Source organism: Bufo bufo, chromosome 4 (genome assembly GCF_905171765.1).
Source record: "Bufo bufo chromosome 4, aBufBuf1.1, whole genome shotgun sequence".
NCBI classification, from domain to species: Eukaryota; Metazoa; Chordata; class Amphibia; order Anura; family Bufonidae; genus Bufo; species Bufo bufo.
The window spans coordinates 515,642,920-515,661,225 of NC_053392.1; the positions used below are offsets into that span (position 1 = coordinate 515,642,920).

Genomic DNA, 18,306 nt, shown 5'->3' on the forward strand with positions numbered 1-18,306 from the left:
AAGCCCCGACCGCTCTAGTGGAGTGAGCGGTAACACCAAGGGGAGGAACCCTGCCCTTGGCGAGATAAGCCTCAGTAACAGCCATCTTGACAAAACGAGCGATAGCAACTTTGGATGCCGCCATCCCTCTGCGCGACCCTTCCGGGACCACAAAGAGCGAGTCAGTATGCCTGAAAGATCTGGTTACTTCCAGGTAAATCTTGAGCGCCCTGACAACGTCCAGGCGATGAAGCTTCCTCTCCCGCGGATGGGAAGGGGAAGGACACAAAGAGGGGAGAACGATGTCCTCGTTCAGATGAAAGGCGGAGACCACCTTAGGAAGGAAGGAAGGGACCGGACGAAGAACCACCTTGTCCTGGTGGAACACTAGGAAAGGTTCCAGACAGGAGAGTGCAGCCAATTCGGACACCCTCCGAAGAGAGGTGATGGCTACAAGGAAAATAACCTTGCAGGACAGAAGTCGCAAGGAAACCGTCCGCAGTGGCTCGAAAGGAGAAGCCTGGAGCGCTGAGAGAACCAGGTTCAGGTCCCAGGGCGGTACCGGAGGGCGATACGGGGGAACCGCGTGAGCCACGCCCTGAAGGAAGGTCTTGACAGGACCAAGGGGGGCCAGTGGGCGCTGAAACAAAATGGACAGCGCAGATACCTGACCCTTCAAAGAACTAAGGCCTAGACCTTGGGCCAGTCCGCTCTGCAGGAAGGACAAAACGGTGGGGAGAGAAAAGCGGAGCGGAGGAATCCCCAGATCGGTACAGAACCCCAAAAAAGTCCTCCAGGTCCTATAATAGATCCTAGAAGAGGACGGCTTACGGGCGCGGATCATGGTGCGGACGACATCCGCAGAAAAACCCCTACGTGTCAGGACGGTGGTCTCAACAACCACGCCGTCAAACGTAGGGACCCTAAACGCGGGTGGAAGATCGGTCCCTGAGAGAGAAGATCTTCCCTGGCGGGCAGTGGCCAGGGCGCGTCTGCCAGGAGCAGCATGAGGTCGGCATACCAAGACCGGCGGGGCCAGTCCGGAGCGACCAGAATCACCGAGACGCCTTCCGCCGCGATCTTCCGAAGGACCTTGGGCAGGAGAGGGATGGGAGGGAATATGTATGGGCGCGCGAAGCCTCGCCAAGGAAGAACGAGGGCGTCGGCTCCGCAAGCTCCCGGATCCCTGGCCCTGGACAGATAGGCGGGGACCTTGTGATTGAATTTTGAGGCCATGAGGTCCACGTCCGGAATGCCCCAACGAAGGCAAATGGCCTCGAATACCTCCGGGTGAAGAGACCACTCGCCGGGGTCGACGGTGGTGCGACTGAGGAAGTCCGCCGCCCAATTGTCCACCCCTGGAATAAAAATTGCAGATAGGGCCGGGACGTGGGCTTCCGCCCAACGGAGAATGCTGGTGACCTCCCGCATCGCTGCAGCGCTGCGAGTGCCCCCCTGGTGGTTTATGTACGCCACGGCCGTGGCGTTGTCTGATTGTACACGAACTGGATGACCCTTCAGCAGATGAGTCCAGTGTCGTAGAGACAGAAGGGCCGCTCTCAGTTCCAGGACATTGATCGAGAGTTTGGACTCCGATGGAGACCAAATGCCCTGGACGGATCGGGGAGGAAACACGCCTCCCCAGCCCGAGAGACTGGCATCGGTTGTAACCACCAACCAGTTGAGTGGCAGAAAGGACCTGCCCAGAAGAGGGGACTGTAACCACCAGCGGAGAGATGACCGCACCGGAGGCGACAGATGGAAGGGATGATCCAGAGACTGCGGCGATTTGTCCCAGGAGGAGAGGATCGCCCGTTGGAGAGGGCGGGAGTGAAACTGCGCAAATGGGATCGCCTCGAAGCAGGCAACCATCTGCCCCAATACCCGCATGCAGAAGCGGAAGGACGGTCGACGGTGGAGAAGGAGACCCCGAACCGCCCCACGGAGGATCAGACGTTTTTCCGAGGGAAGACGTACCTCCGCCGTTCCCGTGTCTAAAAGCATTCCCAGGAAGACGAGTTGTCTGGAGGGGGGAAGGGAGGACTTGGGGAAGTTGATGACCCAACCAAACCTCGCCAGAGTCTCTAGAGTGAGATCCACGCTGGCAACCGCTTGAGAAAGGGACGGAGCCTTGATGAGGATATCGTCCAAGTACGGTAGCAGAAAAACACCCCTGGAACGGAGTAAGGCTAAAACCGGGGCCAGGACCTTGGTGAACACCCGGGGGGCTGTTGCCAGTCCAAAGGGAAGGGCGACAAATTGGAAGTGGAGATCCCCCACGGCGAATCGAAGGAAGCGATGGTGACACTGGGCTACCGGAACATGGAGGTAGGCATCCTGTATATCGATGGAAGACATGAAATCTCCCTGCTCCAGGGAAGCCACCGCGGAGCGGAGGGACTCCATCCGAAACCGTCGAAGGAGGAGAAAACGGTTGAGCTTTTTGAGGTCCAAAATGGGCCGCACCGAACCTCCCTTCTTGGGAACTACAAAGAGGTTCGAGTAGAACCCTTGGAATCTTTCCTCTAGAGGAACGGGGGTAATCACCCCCCTGTCCAGTAAAGCTTGAACGGCCGCGGAGAACGCGGCCGCGTCTTTCGGGTCTCGCGTGGGGCGGGAGCGAAAGAACCGATCCGGAGGGAAGGATGCAAATTCGATTTTGTATCCGGAGGACACAATTTCGAGGGCCCAGGCGTCGGAGACGTGAGCCATCCAGACGTCCTTGAAAAGGAGGAGCCGGCCCCCCACCCGGGTGGGTGGGGGCGCGCCTTCAGGCAGAGGACTGTTTTGCTGCGGGTGTGCGGGCAGCCTGCGGCTTGCGCCAGGAGGGCTGCGCCCGAAAAAACGGCTTCCTACGCTTGTCCTGGGGAGGAGCCGAAGCGGCAGCTGTGGTGGGAGCCCCAGAGGCCCTGCGGGAGGACCGAAAACGAGACGCACCAGGGCGTCCGCGGGGGGCGCCCCTGGCTTGGGGTTGAGGAAGATGGGTGCTTTTACCACCCGTGGCCTCTGAAATAAGTTCGTCTAAGCGGACCCCGAAAAGGCGGGAACCCGCAAACGGTAGCCCCGCCAAGGAACGTTTGGAGGCAGCGTCCGCTTTCCAGACCTTCAGCCAGAGCTCCCTCCTGACGGCAACTGCCAGGGCGGAGGAGCGCGCAATAAGGGCTCCCGCATCAAGGGAGGCCTCACAGACAAAATTCCCGGCCCGAATAATAAGCTGGGCCAAGGAACGTAGGTCCTGGATGGGGATGTCCGAGTCCAACTCCTGTTCCAGCTGCGTACCCCAAGCAGAGATTGCTTTCCCTGCCCAAGCAGAGGCAAAAACCGGTCTGAGGGCAGAACCGGAGGCAGCAAAAATGCCCTTGGACAGGGTCTCCATGCGACGGTCCTCCGCTGACTGAAGAGAGGACCCGTCGGGAACAGGGATGGCCGTGTTCTTTGACAGCCGGGCCACAGGGGGGTCTACCTTGGGTGGGGAAGACCAGGTGGCCACGACATCGGCTGGAAAAGGATAGCAAATGTCCAGCTTCTTTGGGTTGACAAAACGGGCGTCCGGGCGAGCCCAAGCCTTAGACACCACGGAGGAGAAATCAGAGTGGATTGGAAAGACTTTTGAGGCCTGCCTGGGTCTGATAAAGGAGACGCTAGCTGCGTCCGAGCTAGGGGGGTCATCCTGCACCTTAAAGGTGTCACGTATATCAGAGATGAGTTGAGCCATCGCTGAGGCTAGCTTGGACGGCAGGGCCGAGTCCATTTCCAAATCTGAAGCCGCCAATTCACCTTCAGAGAGCGAATCCTTTGGAGAGGAGAGGCTCGTCTGGGTGCGCACGCGTGGCGGGGAGAGGGAGGCATCCGAGGAGGAGGCTCGCTCTACTCTAATACGCTTCTGAGAGTGCCTAGCTCGGGAGGGGTCACTAGGAGAGGATGAACCCGCTGCAGCGGCAGAAGCAGTGGACCCGGAGGGCGCGACAGTCAGAGTGGCGTCCTGCGGGGTAGGTGGCCTGTCTATTAGGCGGCCCACGACATGAGTGAGGCTTTCCACGGCCTGGGACAGGGATCTAGCCCAGTCAGGCGGGTCAGAGGAAGCAGGGAGCGACACAGCGGGCGACTGAGGCTGCGGTGGAGCTCGGCATGCAGTACAGTGCGGATCAGACTGCCCCCGGGGAAAGGGTTCCCTACAAGCGGTACAGGCATGGTACCATGGCTTGGCGGCTGCAGAAGGGTCTGACATGGTGGAAAGATGTTGCACTTTAAAGCAACAGTACTGTGGCACGGAGGGGGTTAAACAGTCCTACCAGACCCGATGATACAAGCGGCAGCTGTAAGGGGAACAGACTGAGGAGGCTGTGGAGGAGAGGCAGCAGCACGGAGCTGAAAGGCTTCAGGATCGCACGGCAGAGAGATGAACCCGGAAGTAGCGGAGCGCAGCAGCACGGAGCTGAATGTGTAAGGAAGCTCCGCCCCCCTCTGCCGCGCTGAAGCCGAAGCAGAGCCGCGCGCGCGCGGCAAAATGATTTTAACCCCCAAGGATGTTGAAGTGCCGGCCATGACATGGCGCCGTTCATGCCAGGAGAACGGCTCCCACCGCGCCTAGATGTAGCAGACGGCTTGCAAGTCTGCAGCCGTCCCCTGTAAGGCAGCGTTCTAGGACTTGCCCAGATAGACTGCCCTCCAACTATGCCCGGTAACGTCCCGATATGCGGGGGGGGGGGGGGGGGGGCGGGGGGGGGGGCGGGGGGGGGTTTGCAGTGGTCATGTAACAGTGGCCATGTTGGTAGCAGCGGTGGGAGGGAGGAAGGGGAGGCTGGAGCAGCCACTCTCACCATACGCTGTCTTCGCCCTCAGTCCATCCAGCGGGGTCGCCCCTTCAGCTCCTGGCACCGCGGTGGCAGGAAGCCGGGGGAGGGACTTGGCGTGCGGGCGACCCTGAGCTGGCGGGACGCAGGGGAGCGAGGCTGCCCTGGTCCACCTTGTCTTCTGTGGGGGAGGCGGCAGTGCGGAATTACCGGCACTGGCGCAACTCAACCCCGGGAGAAACAGAGGGGTCTAATGCGCCTCTGTTGTCCCTGTAGGTAGAAAAAAACCGAGTTAAAAACAACAAATACGTAAAAAATAAAAATCATAGGATAACAACCCTGCATAAGCAGGGGGTGTCTTGCCTCCTTGGACACTAAGCAAAAACTGGCAGTCTCTTCTCCAGGCTGAAGGGTATAGCTGATGGAGGAGGGGCTTACAGCTTTCGCTTAGTGTCACGCCTCCTAGGGAGCAGAGCTATACCATGGTTTCCTGTGTCCCCCAAGGAATATGGGCGAGAAATGTTCTATTCACACCATTCCCTATTAACCCCTTAATGACCGGAGCATTTTGCACCTTGACAGTCATAAATTTGAGACAATATATTTCACCTTTATTTATGAAAAAATCCCAAATTTACCAAAAATTTTGAAAAACTCACAATTTCAAAAATTTCAATTTCTCTGCTTTTAAAACAGAAAGTGATACCTCATAAAATATTTATTACTTAACATTTCCCATATGTCCACTTTATGTTGACATCATTTTGTAAATGTCATTTTATTTTTTTGGGACGTTAGAAGGCTTAGAATTTTAGAAGCAATTCTTAAAATTTTTCAGAAAATTTCCAAAACCCACTTTTTAAGGACCAGTTCAGGTCTGAAGTCACTTTCTGGGGCTTACATAGTAGAGACCCCCCATAAATAATCCAATTTTGGAAACTACACCGCTCAGGTTACTCAAAACTGATTTTACAAACTTTGTTAACCCTTTAGATACTCCACAAGAATTAAAGGAAAAATATGAGCTGAAATTTCTAAATTTCACTTTTTTGTTAGATTTTCTATTTTAATAAATTTTTTTCTTTAACACATCGAGGGTTAACAGCCAAACAAAACTCAATATTTATTACTCTGATTCTGCGGTTTACAGAAACACCCCACATGTGGTGGTAAACTGCTGTATGGGCGCATGGCAGGGGGCAGAAGAAAAGGAGCGCCGTATGGTTTTTGGAGGGCAGATTTTGCTGGACTGGTTTTTAGACACCATGTCCCATTTGAAGCCCCCCAGATGCACCCCTACAGTAGAAACAATCAAAAAGTGACCCCACTACGGGATAAGGTGACAGTTTTATTGGTACATGTTATTTTTAATAGCTCTCTATTATGTTTTTTTGTGAGGCAAGGTAACCAAAGAATGGATGTTTTGGCACCGTTTTTATTTTTATTTTTTTTACAATGTTCATCTGACAGGTTAGATCATGTGCTATTTTTATAGAGCAGGTTGTTACAGACGCAGTGATATCAAATACGTCTACTTTCTTTGTTTGTTTCAGTTTTACATAATTAAGCATTTTTGAAAAAAAATTACGGTATGTTTGTGTCCCATTTTCTGAACGCCATATATTTTTTTTACATTTATAACGATAGTCTTATCAGAATGGTTCCGGGTTATAAGTGGTGTTCAGTGCTGGGTTCTCTATTATTTAATTTTTTTATTAATGATATCGATTAGAGATGAGCGAATTGAAGTTGATGAAGTGCAGGGGCTCGTTTTTTCCAGGAAGAGTTGACGTTTTAAGGCTACTTTCACACTAGCGTTCGGAGCGGGTCCGTCTGATGTTTCATCAGACGGATCCGCTCCTATAATGCAGACGTTTGCATCCGTTCAGAACGGATCCGTCTGCATTATAACTTAGAAAAATTTATAAGCCTGAAAGTAGCCTGAGCGGATCCTTATGTCGGCTACGTGATAGGGGCACAATAGACACAGCAGCGCAGCCCCGATCTCCTCAACACTCACTGAGAAGATCAGAGCTGCGCTGCTGAATGCTGCGATTGGTCAGTCAAATCTGACTGACCAATCGAAGCGATCCAAAAGGCAGGGACCGCTGTGATTGGTCCCCTGCCAGGTGCCCGGACAGCTCAGCTGTCCATAGCACCCGTTTTGATGCCGGTGTCACCACAAGTATACTTGCGGTGACACTTTGATCTCATGACGTACTGTGCACGTCATGATGAAGTAACTAACACCACATCATGACGTACACAGTACGTCCTTAGTCACTAAGGGGTTAAATGAAATTGTGTGAAAGGAAGTGACTCTTTAAGAGATTAAACCTCCATGGACACACTTCTATTTGGTACTTGCTTAACACTTGGGCTCTACCTGCATGACACTGTCCTGCTCTACAGAGCAACTGAAAGCTCATCCTGCACACAAACTCGGCAGGAATAGTTTTCAATTGGTTTCTTTGATTCGCTCAATATCTCAAGCCATAAAGCCCAAATATAATCTTGTCTGTGCATTTCTGCATTTAACCGTGGCAATTAATGTGTTAAATATGGGCATTGCAAAGGATTGGGAAGAGAAATTAGAGTGATGCATTTGCATCACACGCACAAAGGCTTAAAGCGGTGGCACTGACCTGTTTCTGCTTGAAGTTTTTTTAAATTATATCCTCCAGGCCCAACAAATCTGGTTCTCTTGGATAAGGGTACTTGGACAGTTTCTGGGGAATGAAATAGAAATGGCAAAAATTTGTATAATGTCTAATATGATATTGAGATAAAGGCATAAAAAAACAAAAACAAAAAAAAGTTCATCCATCAGGTAAAGCGCTATCTTCTCAACACCATACCACAAAGTAAAAATGACTGTCTTAACTCAATATACACAAAAACTTTACAAATTACAGGGGTTGACCACTTTCTGACCAATGTGTATGTAAGGCAATACGAGTGTATTACTGTACAGCGGCGGAGGCACGAAGCACACGGTGTCATAGCAACCAATGACACTGTGCGCTCGTGCACTCAGCAGGCCGGATTGTCACGGACCGTGGTCCACGTATGTGTGAATGAGGCCTTAGATGTCTATATTACATTTACTAATATAACCTTTGCTGATATTGTCTGCTGTTTGCTATATCTCATAAGCCATGGCTCCTCGTTGGGCAAATCTTCTGTGCTGTCCACATAGAGGTCCGGTCTATATGATGGAGGGTCTTGTGACCAGAAACATCACTCATTGTCCTCCATACTAACACACTGCACTGAACTCCCAACACCTGCTCAACGTCGACATCACAGCGGCCTTCTCTTCAAACAGCTGATCGGTGGGGTTGCCGGGTGGTGGACCCCTGCCAATCTGATATGGGTGACCTATCCTGGGGATAGGTCATCAATATTGAAATCTCGGAAAAACCCTTTAAAGGGGTATTCCCATCTCAGACAATAGGGGCATATCTTATATTGTCTGACAGGTGCGGGTCAGACCTCTGGAGCACACACCTATCTTGTAAACGCAGCCACAAAACGAAGCCGGCAAAGTAGTGGCCATCAGTGCTGGGTCTGGCCACCAGGGTGGCTGCAGATGCGTGGTGCGCCCTCCTTCACTTTGCCGTCCACGTTTACTAGATAGGTGCGAGTCCCACTATGCCAAAAATAGCCAAGCTATTTTTGGCACAGCTAGAAAAATGAATGGAGGGCAACTTTGTATGCGTGGTGTCACTTTGAGCGCTCCGATCAAGAGATCAGGTGAGACAACCCCTTTAATGATCTATCCTAAGGATAGGTCTTCAGTATCAGGAGCCTGAAAACCCCATTTATGCCATAATTGCATAAATGTAGAAAAAAAAAAAAGTAATGTCAGCAAATATATTCTTGGATACAACAATCTGCAAAACTTCTCAGTAGAATCCAAAACTCCACTGGGTGTAAGAGATATGGCTGAATAGAAGACAAGTGTATTGGCACACTTTTTTAGACAGTAAACTGCCATCACCAAGTAGACTAAGCTACCTTAGTGTTTCTGCTACTCTTAAACCCTCAGTTCAATTCCTATTTTACTAGGAAGGGGTTGTCTCACTTGGAACAATGGTAGTTATGTTCAATATAACCCCATAATAAACAACTTACTAATATACTTCATGCTTCAAAACTGCCTCCTCTCCTAGATGATCCTCATCTTGTAGCCCTTTAGAGCATGCCCGTTGTCAGAGGTTACGGCCACCACTGCAATCTGCTCATTGTGAAGTACAGAGCTGGCTTGTATGGTGGTTGGGATCACGGGAGCGAGCTCCTAAAGCTGCTCATGCGCACTAGCTCCCTCCTGTCCCGGCCACCTCCTATGTACTGGGTTGAACAGCTCCCGATAATGTCAGAATCCTGAGAGCTGCAGGCATGGGGGTGAACTACTACATGTTCGGAATCTGGGCTGTCATCTGTGATAGATGACAGCTGTTCGGGCGGCTTTTAACTTTGTAATATAGTGCGCCCTTGCACTCTCAGCCAGGGGAGCGAGCAGGGCACAGGCAAGCTGTGGGCGTGATTACCGCGCTCCCTGTGCCATCAAATGAAGTGTGGCGGCCCCCAGAATGAACTGGAAGTGCACAGCTAAAGATCCAGGCTGCAAGGTGAGACAACCCCTTTAATTTTTGATTTATTACCAATTACAGGACTGTTCTCTTTCCGGTTTTCTCTCGGCTTAGAGAGTCTTTTATTCATGATCTGCAGGATTTCTTTTTTCGCAACTAAAGAGGATAATAAAGAAAGAAGATAAAACATGCAAGACAAGTTTGACAGATACATAATTTTACACTCTTTTCTACAAAAAAAATATTAAATAGGTTTCCCCACCAATGTAGGGATCTGACTGGTTGAGAGAAAAAGCGGACTCGGTTGCTCTGGTTTGCAGTAATTCATTAGCTTTTTCCTGAAGGAGTGCCGCTTCCCGTTACATGGCGTTGTGCTGAAGTTCTTTACACAGTAACTGGAAGAAGTCGGTCCAGGCCAATTTTTCATGTTTTTTAATAACTAGTAAATAGCTGTGTAAAGTGTACCTTCTCTTCTTACAACTGGTCTGATAAAGGAACATAGATTTATGAACAATGGGTACTGTTCATAATTTCATTAAGGAAAGTTTAAATTTTTAACACTACCGTAACAGCATACACTGACGAGCGAAAGAGTAACAATCTTTTGAACTTTTGACTTTCAGGCTCCATATCTCACCATCCACTACAGCTTTGAACATGAGACTACCATCATTTTATAGACAATCATCTTGGTTATCTCATATATAAATTGACTTACAACTATTTAGCATATGATTAGTTATGCAGATTCTTGTCCTGTAACTACATTGTTCCTGTTCTGCTCCTAAAATTCTAAATTTTCATTATTTTGTAAAACCACCATTGGCATTCAACACTGCCTGAATCCTTCTGGGCATGCTCTCGATCAGATTCAAGCATGTCTCGACCAAAATTTGTTGCCAGGTCACGTTCTCAGTGTAGGTGCATACTGGTCTAACACTTGGGTAAGAATACAGATTTTTCTTCAACTCTACCTACAAGTGTTCGATTGGGTTGAGGACTGGGGCCAAACAGCACCTCTAATTCATTGTCATTGAAGCATTTCTTCGCCAATCTCGACGTATGCTTTGGGTCGTTATCCTGATGGAACACCAATGTCGTCCTCTTCATACCCGAAGTACTCGAGTGTAGAGAGTAACTCGTCTTGTAGGATACTCACATATAGCTCAGCATTGAGGCCACCATCGATCCTGATCAAGTATCCAACGCCTTTGGCTGTGAAACAACCCCATATCATCTGGCTTGCTCCACCAAACTTAATTCCTTCAATTTCTTAATCTGTTAGCCCCTTTTCCCATGTTTCTTCCAGACCCATTTGCACCCATCAGAGCCCAGTCTATTGATGTCAGTCTCATTGCTCCAAATCACGTTTCCAATCTTCTACTGTCCACTGTTCATGCTTTTTTGCAAACTCAAGCTGACGCTTCTTAGGATGATATTGAAGTTGAGACCTCTTCACCTTTCTTCTCGCCATCATTCCACACTTGTGTAATGCGTGTCACATGGGGCTATCATGGACTCATGTGATCTCACTATTACGAAGCATACGAGCCACCTCTACTGTCGAGTTTGTTGAGACAGAACTGATAGACCGCCTGATGATCCGACTTGTTGACTGATATTTTGCCTGGACGTCCGCCTCTTGGCTTTAGAATAGATGGACAGACTTCATTTCGTATTCTTCCAACTATCATGGCACTCACATGATGCAGTTTGGCAATTTTCTTAGCCGAGATACCGCTATCAATGAGCTGGATGATGCGGTTTCTCTTTTCTTGGGAAATCTTCCTTATGGCTGCTCCTCAATTCGAACCAGTGACCTTTCACTTGGGAATCAACCGAATAATACACAGCTATTAGGGAATATGAGAACAGGTTGCAATTTGTAGTATACAAGAAAAAGATCCAATTTATGTATGAGATAGCCAAGATGATTGTCTATAAAATGATGGTAGGCTCACGTTCGAAGCTGTAGTGGATGATGAGATATGGGGCCTGAAAGTCAAAAGTTCTAAACATTGTTACTCTTTTGCTCCTCTAGAGTATGCTGTCATTATCTGATGGGTGCAAGTCTGACTTAAAGGGGTTTTCCCGTCTCAGACAATGAGGGCATATCGCTAGGATATGCTTCCATTGTCTGATAGGTGCGGGTCAATGAACGGAGGGCGCACTGCGTATAAGCAGCCGCCCTCCATTCATTTCTATGGGGCCGCCGAAAATAGCCGAGCTCTGGCTCGGCTGTTTCCGTCTGCCCCATAGAAATGAATATGAGCAGGGGCAGCGCGCGATCGGTGCACTCCCATTCACTTCTATGGGAGCAGCGCTTGGTGATGGACGGACCCCCGAGTAGGACCCGCATCTATCAGACAATGGGGGCATATCCTAGCGATATGCCCCCATTGTCTGAGATGGGAATACCCCTTTAAGGGAACTTCACTGACTAGAACAAAGGGACTGTAAAGATTTGTATCAGACATTGCCCCTCTTGTATATGCTCCATAAGTCTGTTATTGCAGCTCATCCCATGCATGTATAGCTTGGAAGAACATGTAAAGCTTGGAAGAACGACGAGACAGAGGGGATATGATAGAAACTTTTAAATACATAAAGGGAATCAACAAGGTAAAAGAGGAGAGAATATTTAGAAGAAAAACTGCTACAAGAGGACATGGTTTTAAATTAGAGGGGCAAAGGTTTAAAAGTAATATCAGGAAGTATTACTTTACTGAGAGAGTAGTGGATGCATGGAATAGCCTTCCTGCAGAAGTGGTAGCTGCAAATACAGTGAAGGGGTTTAAGCATGCATGGGATAGGCATAAGGCCATCCTTCATATAAGATAGGGCCAAGGGCTATTCATAGTATTCAGTATATTGGGCAGACTAGATGGGCCAAATGGTTCTTATCTGCCGACACATTCTATGTTTCTATACTAAAATGCTAGCACTCTTCCATCTATTATTAAAGGGGTTGTCCAGTGAGGAAACCGGACAACTCTCGGTAGCAGGTAAGTACTTACCTGGCAGATCTTGAGCCACCATTCTGGTTCTCCTGCCTGGGCAATATTTATCAGACTACAGCGGTGACATCACATCCACACATGACTGCTGCAGCTATTCACTGGCCTCTTTGGAGCACCGTTGAGGCCAGTGATTGGCTGCAGCAGTCAAGTGTTCTGTGACATTACTGCTGCAGCTGGGTAAATAGAGCCCGCCGGGAGAACAGGAGCAAGAGCAGGGGACCTACCAAGGAAGTACTTAACGGTTATTTATTGAAGGCTGATACAGAGTTTTTTTTTTTCCTGAGACCAGACAACCCCCTCAAAGGGAATCTGTCACCAGTGAACTCCGTATCCAACTACTTGCATAGCTGTAGTTCATCTGATTAAAAACGCTGGTTTTCTTTTGTTGATCTGAGGCTCCGTTCCCAAGTTAGAATACTTTTTTGCAATATCTAAATTAGGCTTTTGGTTCAACACTGGCATCACCATTGCTCTTGTTGCACCCAAGCTCCACTCACTTCTGTGGCCAGACTCTCTCACTGCTTTGATTGACAAGGCCAAGCAGTGACAAAGCAGTGAGGGGCGGCTGGCACAGAAAGGAGAGGAGCTTGGCGTGACAAAAGAAACGGTGATGCCCTCCTTGCACCAGGGGCCTAATTTGCATATTAAAAAAAAAAACGTATCATATCTCAGTGATGGAGCCTCGGATCAACAAAAGAAAAAAAAAGCTTTTTAATCTGGTGATAAAACCTTACCACTAGCCTGCTGGATAGCTTCCATGACAACTTTCAGCGGTAATCCTGGGATCTTAATATCTGCCTATAAAAATAAAGAGAGAAAAGTTTTAAGCAAATAACTTTAAAGTAAAAGCTGGTAAAAAGGGGAAAACATAAAAAAAATAATAAGAAGAAAGAAAACTAAATGGAAAAGGTAACTTACTTGCAAAGCGGTTATACCTTTGCTAGTGCCAGCCATCTTAAAATCCATGTCACCCAAGTAATCTTCTATGCCCTGAAATACAATGACCCACATTTACTAATGTGAGTGCACCTAGATTTTGGTGTAATTTCGTGACGCCATTTGGCGTTTCTGGGTTTAGAAAAACTATCTGGGCCAAGAAAGGTGTGGTCTAAGAAGCAGCAAAATTGAGCCCCATTTTGGGAAGAAAATTCTGTGACAATTTAAGCCAACCAACAGTTGTTATGGGGAGGATTTATCAAAACTGGTTCAAAGAAAAACTGGCTTAGTTGCCAAAAGCAACCAATCCGATTCCACCTTAATTTTTCAGAGCTGCTTTGGAAAATGTAAAGGTGGAATCCGATTGGTTGCTATGGGCAACTAAGCCAGTTTTTTCTTTATACCAGTTTTGAAAAAAATCTCCCCCAAAGAGTTACAAGAGAGTCTGTGATAAATGGTGCAGGTCTAGGTTTATATCATCTATACAATTAGTAAATCTGTCCCAATGTCTACAATTCAGTATGTCAGAAGACACATACGGATCTCTAGGCTGCATTTTCCTTGTTCTCAAGACACCTTCTGTCAGTGTAGGAAGTTACTGCCTCTATGCCAGCAAAAGTTCAGTAATAAAATGGGTTGTCATCATTAAAGGGGATGGTTGTCCAAGACTATTCATTGATTGGTGGGGGTCTAACTAGCGGCGCCCCGCCGATCAGCTGTTTGAATTGGCTGTACAGAAGCACAGCACTGTATCTTGTAGAGCAGCTCCATCCCTGAGGCCATGTGACGTCACAGGATGAGGAGGCAAAGGCCATGTGACGTCACAGGATGAGGAGGCAAAGGCCATGTGACGTCACAGGATGAGGAGGCAAAGGCCATGTGACGTCACAGGATGAGGAGGCAAAGGCCATGGGACGTCACAGGATGAGGAGGCAAAGGCCATGTGACGTCACAGGATGAGGAGGCAAAGGCCATGTGACGTCACAGGATGAGGAGGCAAAGGCCATGTGACGTCACAGGATGAGGAGGCAAAGGCCATGTGACGTCACAGGATGAGGAGGCAAAGGCCATGTGACGTCACAGGATGAGGAGGCAAAGGCCATGTGACGTCACAGGATGAGGAGGCAAAGGCCATGTGACGTCACAGGATGAGGAGGCAAAGGCCATGTGACGTCACAGGATGAGGAGGCAAAGGCCATGTGACGTCACAGGATGAGGAGGCAAAGGCCATGTGACGTCACAGGATGAGGAGGCAAAGGCCATGTGACGTCACAGGATGAGGATGCAAAGGCCATGTGACGTCACAGGATGAGGATGCAAAAGCCATGTGACGTCACAGGATGAGGATGCAAAGGCCATGTGACGTCACAGGATGAGGATGCAAAAGCCATGTGACGTCACAGGATGAGGATGCAACCCTTTCCAGCAGCTGATCAGAAGGAGTCGGACATCAACCAATCAGATATTAAACCTATCCTAAATGTAGGTCAATAATTATTTGGTCAGGAAAACGCTTTTTAAGCCACATCGGTACCAGAAATAGGACATAAAAGGGGTAAAGGGTATGGACATCCCTGGGGCCATATTTCTTTTACCACGGTATCCTAGTTATTTTGTGCTAAAATAGTTTCTCCAATTAGTCTCTATTAAACATTTCCAACTGTCTGCCTTCTATAGCCTTTAGGTCTCACTGACTGTAGACTGTTCTTTCTGCTGCTCACTGAAATCTGTTAGAGAGTGGCTCCGATGGCTCGATCTGTAGACCTTATCTGTCCTTTCCTAACAGCTCATAAACACTCATTGAAGCTAAATTGTTATCAAACTGTTAAGGTTAAATGAGCGTTTATGGGCAGTCGGGAAACTAGAGACAAGGCCTACTGATTGACGGATTCCAGTGAGAAGGAGAAAGAACAGACTGAAGAGGCAGTGAAAACTAGAGGCTGTAGAAGACAAATTGTTGAAAATTTTTAATAACGACCAACTGGAAAAATGATTTTTAGCCCAAGAAAAGTGCTAATATATAAATATATATATATATATATATATATATATATATATATATCCATCCCTCAAAAGGTGTTCATGCCCTGTAAGAATTATACATTGCATACTGGATTTTCCTTCCTTATACACATATTTGCTTGACATATCATGATCTAAAAATCCAAGACATGACTGTAAAGTTGTCTGCATGTGACAGAAAATGAAAAGAAAAACATCTATTTGCGGTGAGCCACTGAACAAAAGGATGTACTATTTGTATGAAAGCACATTTACAACCATGCATCTACTGGGAAACACATCCTGTAATGGAAACGTCAGCAGCGAGTCAGTTGTGGGAGGCAAAAGGAGGAAGTGTCAATTACACAGAAACGAAGGCAGTTAAAAACAACGATAAAAAAAAAAGTATAATCTTGGACAGTCTGCAAAACATGATAGAAGATGGTTTGCTGTAACATAAAGGTGAAGTATATGCTTCAACAAACTCAGTCCTGTGAAGACACTGCAATAGTGTTTGTTCACTTTTATTCATGATGGAAGCTATGGTGCATTGCTGGATCCCACCGCAGTTGCACATCCTTGACATTCTCCCGATGAACTTCTTGCAGTAGCCACCTAAGAAGAAGCTTTTCCAACAAACTTTGAGCAGTTCTCATATATGCTGAGCACTTCTAGCAGCTTTTCATTCCCTCTCCAATCCAGTACATCCCAAACCATTGTTGTTGGGTTTAGGTCAAGTGACTGAGGCTTGTATTAGACCAGCAGATGTCTTACAGATAACAATTAAAGATCAAAGATTTTGCGACTCGTTAGCGACCAAAAATGTGTTTATTACATAGAGCGATGTCCGTTCTTACTTTCGCTAGTTAATCGTTCTCTACAAAGGACCGCGCCTCTACGTGATCTGTAAGCGAGTAGTCGACTGCACATTATATGAACGGATCTGTGATTGAGGAATGATCATTTTTTAGAAGGATGAAAGATCACAATTGGCGAGAAAAGAGCGATTCCTCACTCGTCGTGACAATGGGGGCATATCGCTAGGATATTCCCCCATTGTCTGATCTGGTACTCGCACCTATCAGACAATAATGGAACAGGGAAAGTGGTGGCAGGAGGACCTCGTGTTTCCCTGGGTCTGGCCACCACCAATTGCTCTCCCCGTAGTAGTGAATGGGAGTGCACTGCGCTTGCGCGGCCACCGCTTCCATTCATTTCTGTGGGGCTGACGGAAATAGCCGAGCCAGCTCTTGTCTATTTTCAGTGGCCCCATAGAAATGAATAGAGGGTGGCTGTAAATGCGCCCTCCACAACTTTCGGGGCTCCGTTCTTGGTGTAGGTGTGGGTCTCAGAGGTGGGACCCGCACCTATCAGACAGTGGGGGCATATGCTAGCGATATGCCCACATTGTCCGAGATGGGAAAACCCCTTTAAATGTTAGGTTTGTACTGGAGCATCACTTTAATAACCTTTTAAATTATTTTTCGGGACTTGAGTACCTGAATTTTCAAAATAAGTTTGCATAATGTCTGTGCTTCTTTTTACAATCATAAGGGTGAAGGAAGGGGTCTTTTTTGGGCTTCCGCAATATCTTTTTCAGCCATATTATTCCATGTCTCCCTTCTGTGGAATCTGCAAGCACTGTACTGCTGTGACGTCCTTTCCCTTACTTCCCACTATGTTTGCCTTCATCTCCAGAGTTCACAGAATGGATAAGGGGAGGGGGGATCACACTTCCAGAAAGGCAGGACGCACCTATAATCTCCAAAAGCAGTGTAGAAGCAGTTCTTTTATCAGGCTCACAATCTCAGCTACCTCTGACACGTGTCCATCTTCTGTGAGCCGACTTCTGCGTCTCTATTACTAGGGATGGGTCATGCCTGACAACAGACAGTGGACTGCAAATTAGGTGAAAGTGAGGCCACTAGTCGCCATGACTTTACAGATTTTTCTTCATGTGGATGCAGGCATATTTTTGAGGTGATTTAGAAATTTACTAGTTACACTATTCTCTATTAAAACAAACAAATTTGTGTGAAAGTACAGTGACCCAGTCACCAGTTTTAAGTACTGAGTATTCTGTAATCTCTTGTCCCTCTCCCGTCATTCCCAAGATGAAGGCCCTGTTACTTCTGGCACCCAGTATATAAATGCCAAGCGGATGGTGACCAGGACTCTTTTCCCAAGGGGGGGAGGGCACTTCATGGACTTCAATGGACCCTGATGGCTGTCCAATCACCATGGATAATGTCAGTGGCAATCCCTCAGTGAAGTCATCAGAGAACCCAATTTACAAGCATGCCAGGCTGGAGCTTCACCTGGGTAGCTTCAGTGGTGCAGGTCCGTGCCAACTCTGCTGTTGGGTTTTCCTCCCTGGCTCTCTAGGCCTTCGCTCCATGATGCCTTCACTGTGAGCTGAAGTGAGGACACTGTTGTCTTGTGAGAGAAGGTATCTCTCGCAAGATCACAGTGAGCTTACCACTCTGTTGATGTCTGTACTTAATAGTCCATGTCAGAGCAATGAAGATCAATCCCTCTAGTGAGAAGAGTCCTTGCGACCACCCCCTGGTGACCACTGGCACATTCACACACTGGGAGCCAGAAGTAACGGGTCCTGTATCTTGGAGACGAGGAAGGGTGGCTAGAAAGAAAAAAATAATTAATACTCTGAATACTCTTGGGAGCAGTGAGACTTCGGGAAAGTACTGTTTTATATATTTAAACTGGTGACAAGCCGTCTTAAAAGGCTGTTGGCACCTTTGGAGCTTTTTAAGAAAATGTTTTTTGTTTGGTTTCTGCACCTTCCAGGTTTCACAGTACATGGCAGCTGCAGGATGCTGTCCAGTAACAAATCAGTCTGGCTGTCTGATGGCTTGTTTTCAAGCCCCTCTCTGGCATCAATCTTCTAAGATGATCTACAAACAAATCGTATATAACAATATTTGATACCCTCCAGTCCGCTTTTCTGCTGCCTTGTCGCAG

At 47.9% G+C, this 18,306-nt stretch overlaps 1 protein-coding gene across 1 annotated transcript in view; it reads right to left on the reverse strand.

The window, feature by feature from the left end:
* PNPT1 (polyribonucleotide nucleotidyltransferase 1) overlaps positions 1 to 18,306 on the reverse strand; it is a 91,822-nt gene that overhangs the window by 14,260 nt on the left and 59,256 nt on the right. Inside the window, exons 20-23 of the mRNA XM_040429711.1 lie at positions 13,306 to 13,377; positions 13,122 to 13,185; positions 9,440 to 9,523; positions 7,418 to 7,501 (exon numbers count right to left, since the gene is read on the reverse strand). Of these exons, the coding sequence (XP_040285645.1) occupies positions 7,418 to 7,501; positions 9,440 to 9,523; positions 13,122 to 13,185; positions 13,306 to 13,377 (304 nt within the window). The remainder of the gene's footprint in view (positions 1 to 7,417; positions 7,502 to 9,439; positions 9,524 to 13,121; positions 13,186 to 13,305; positions 13,378 to 18,306) is intronic.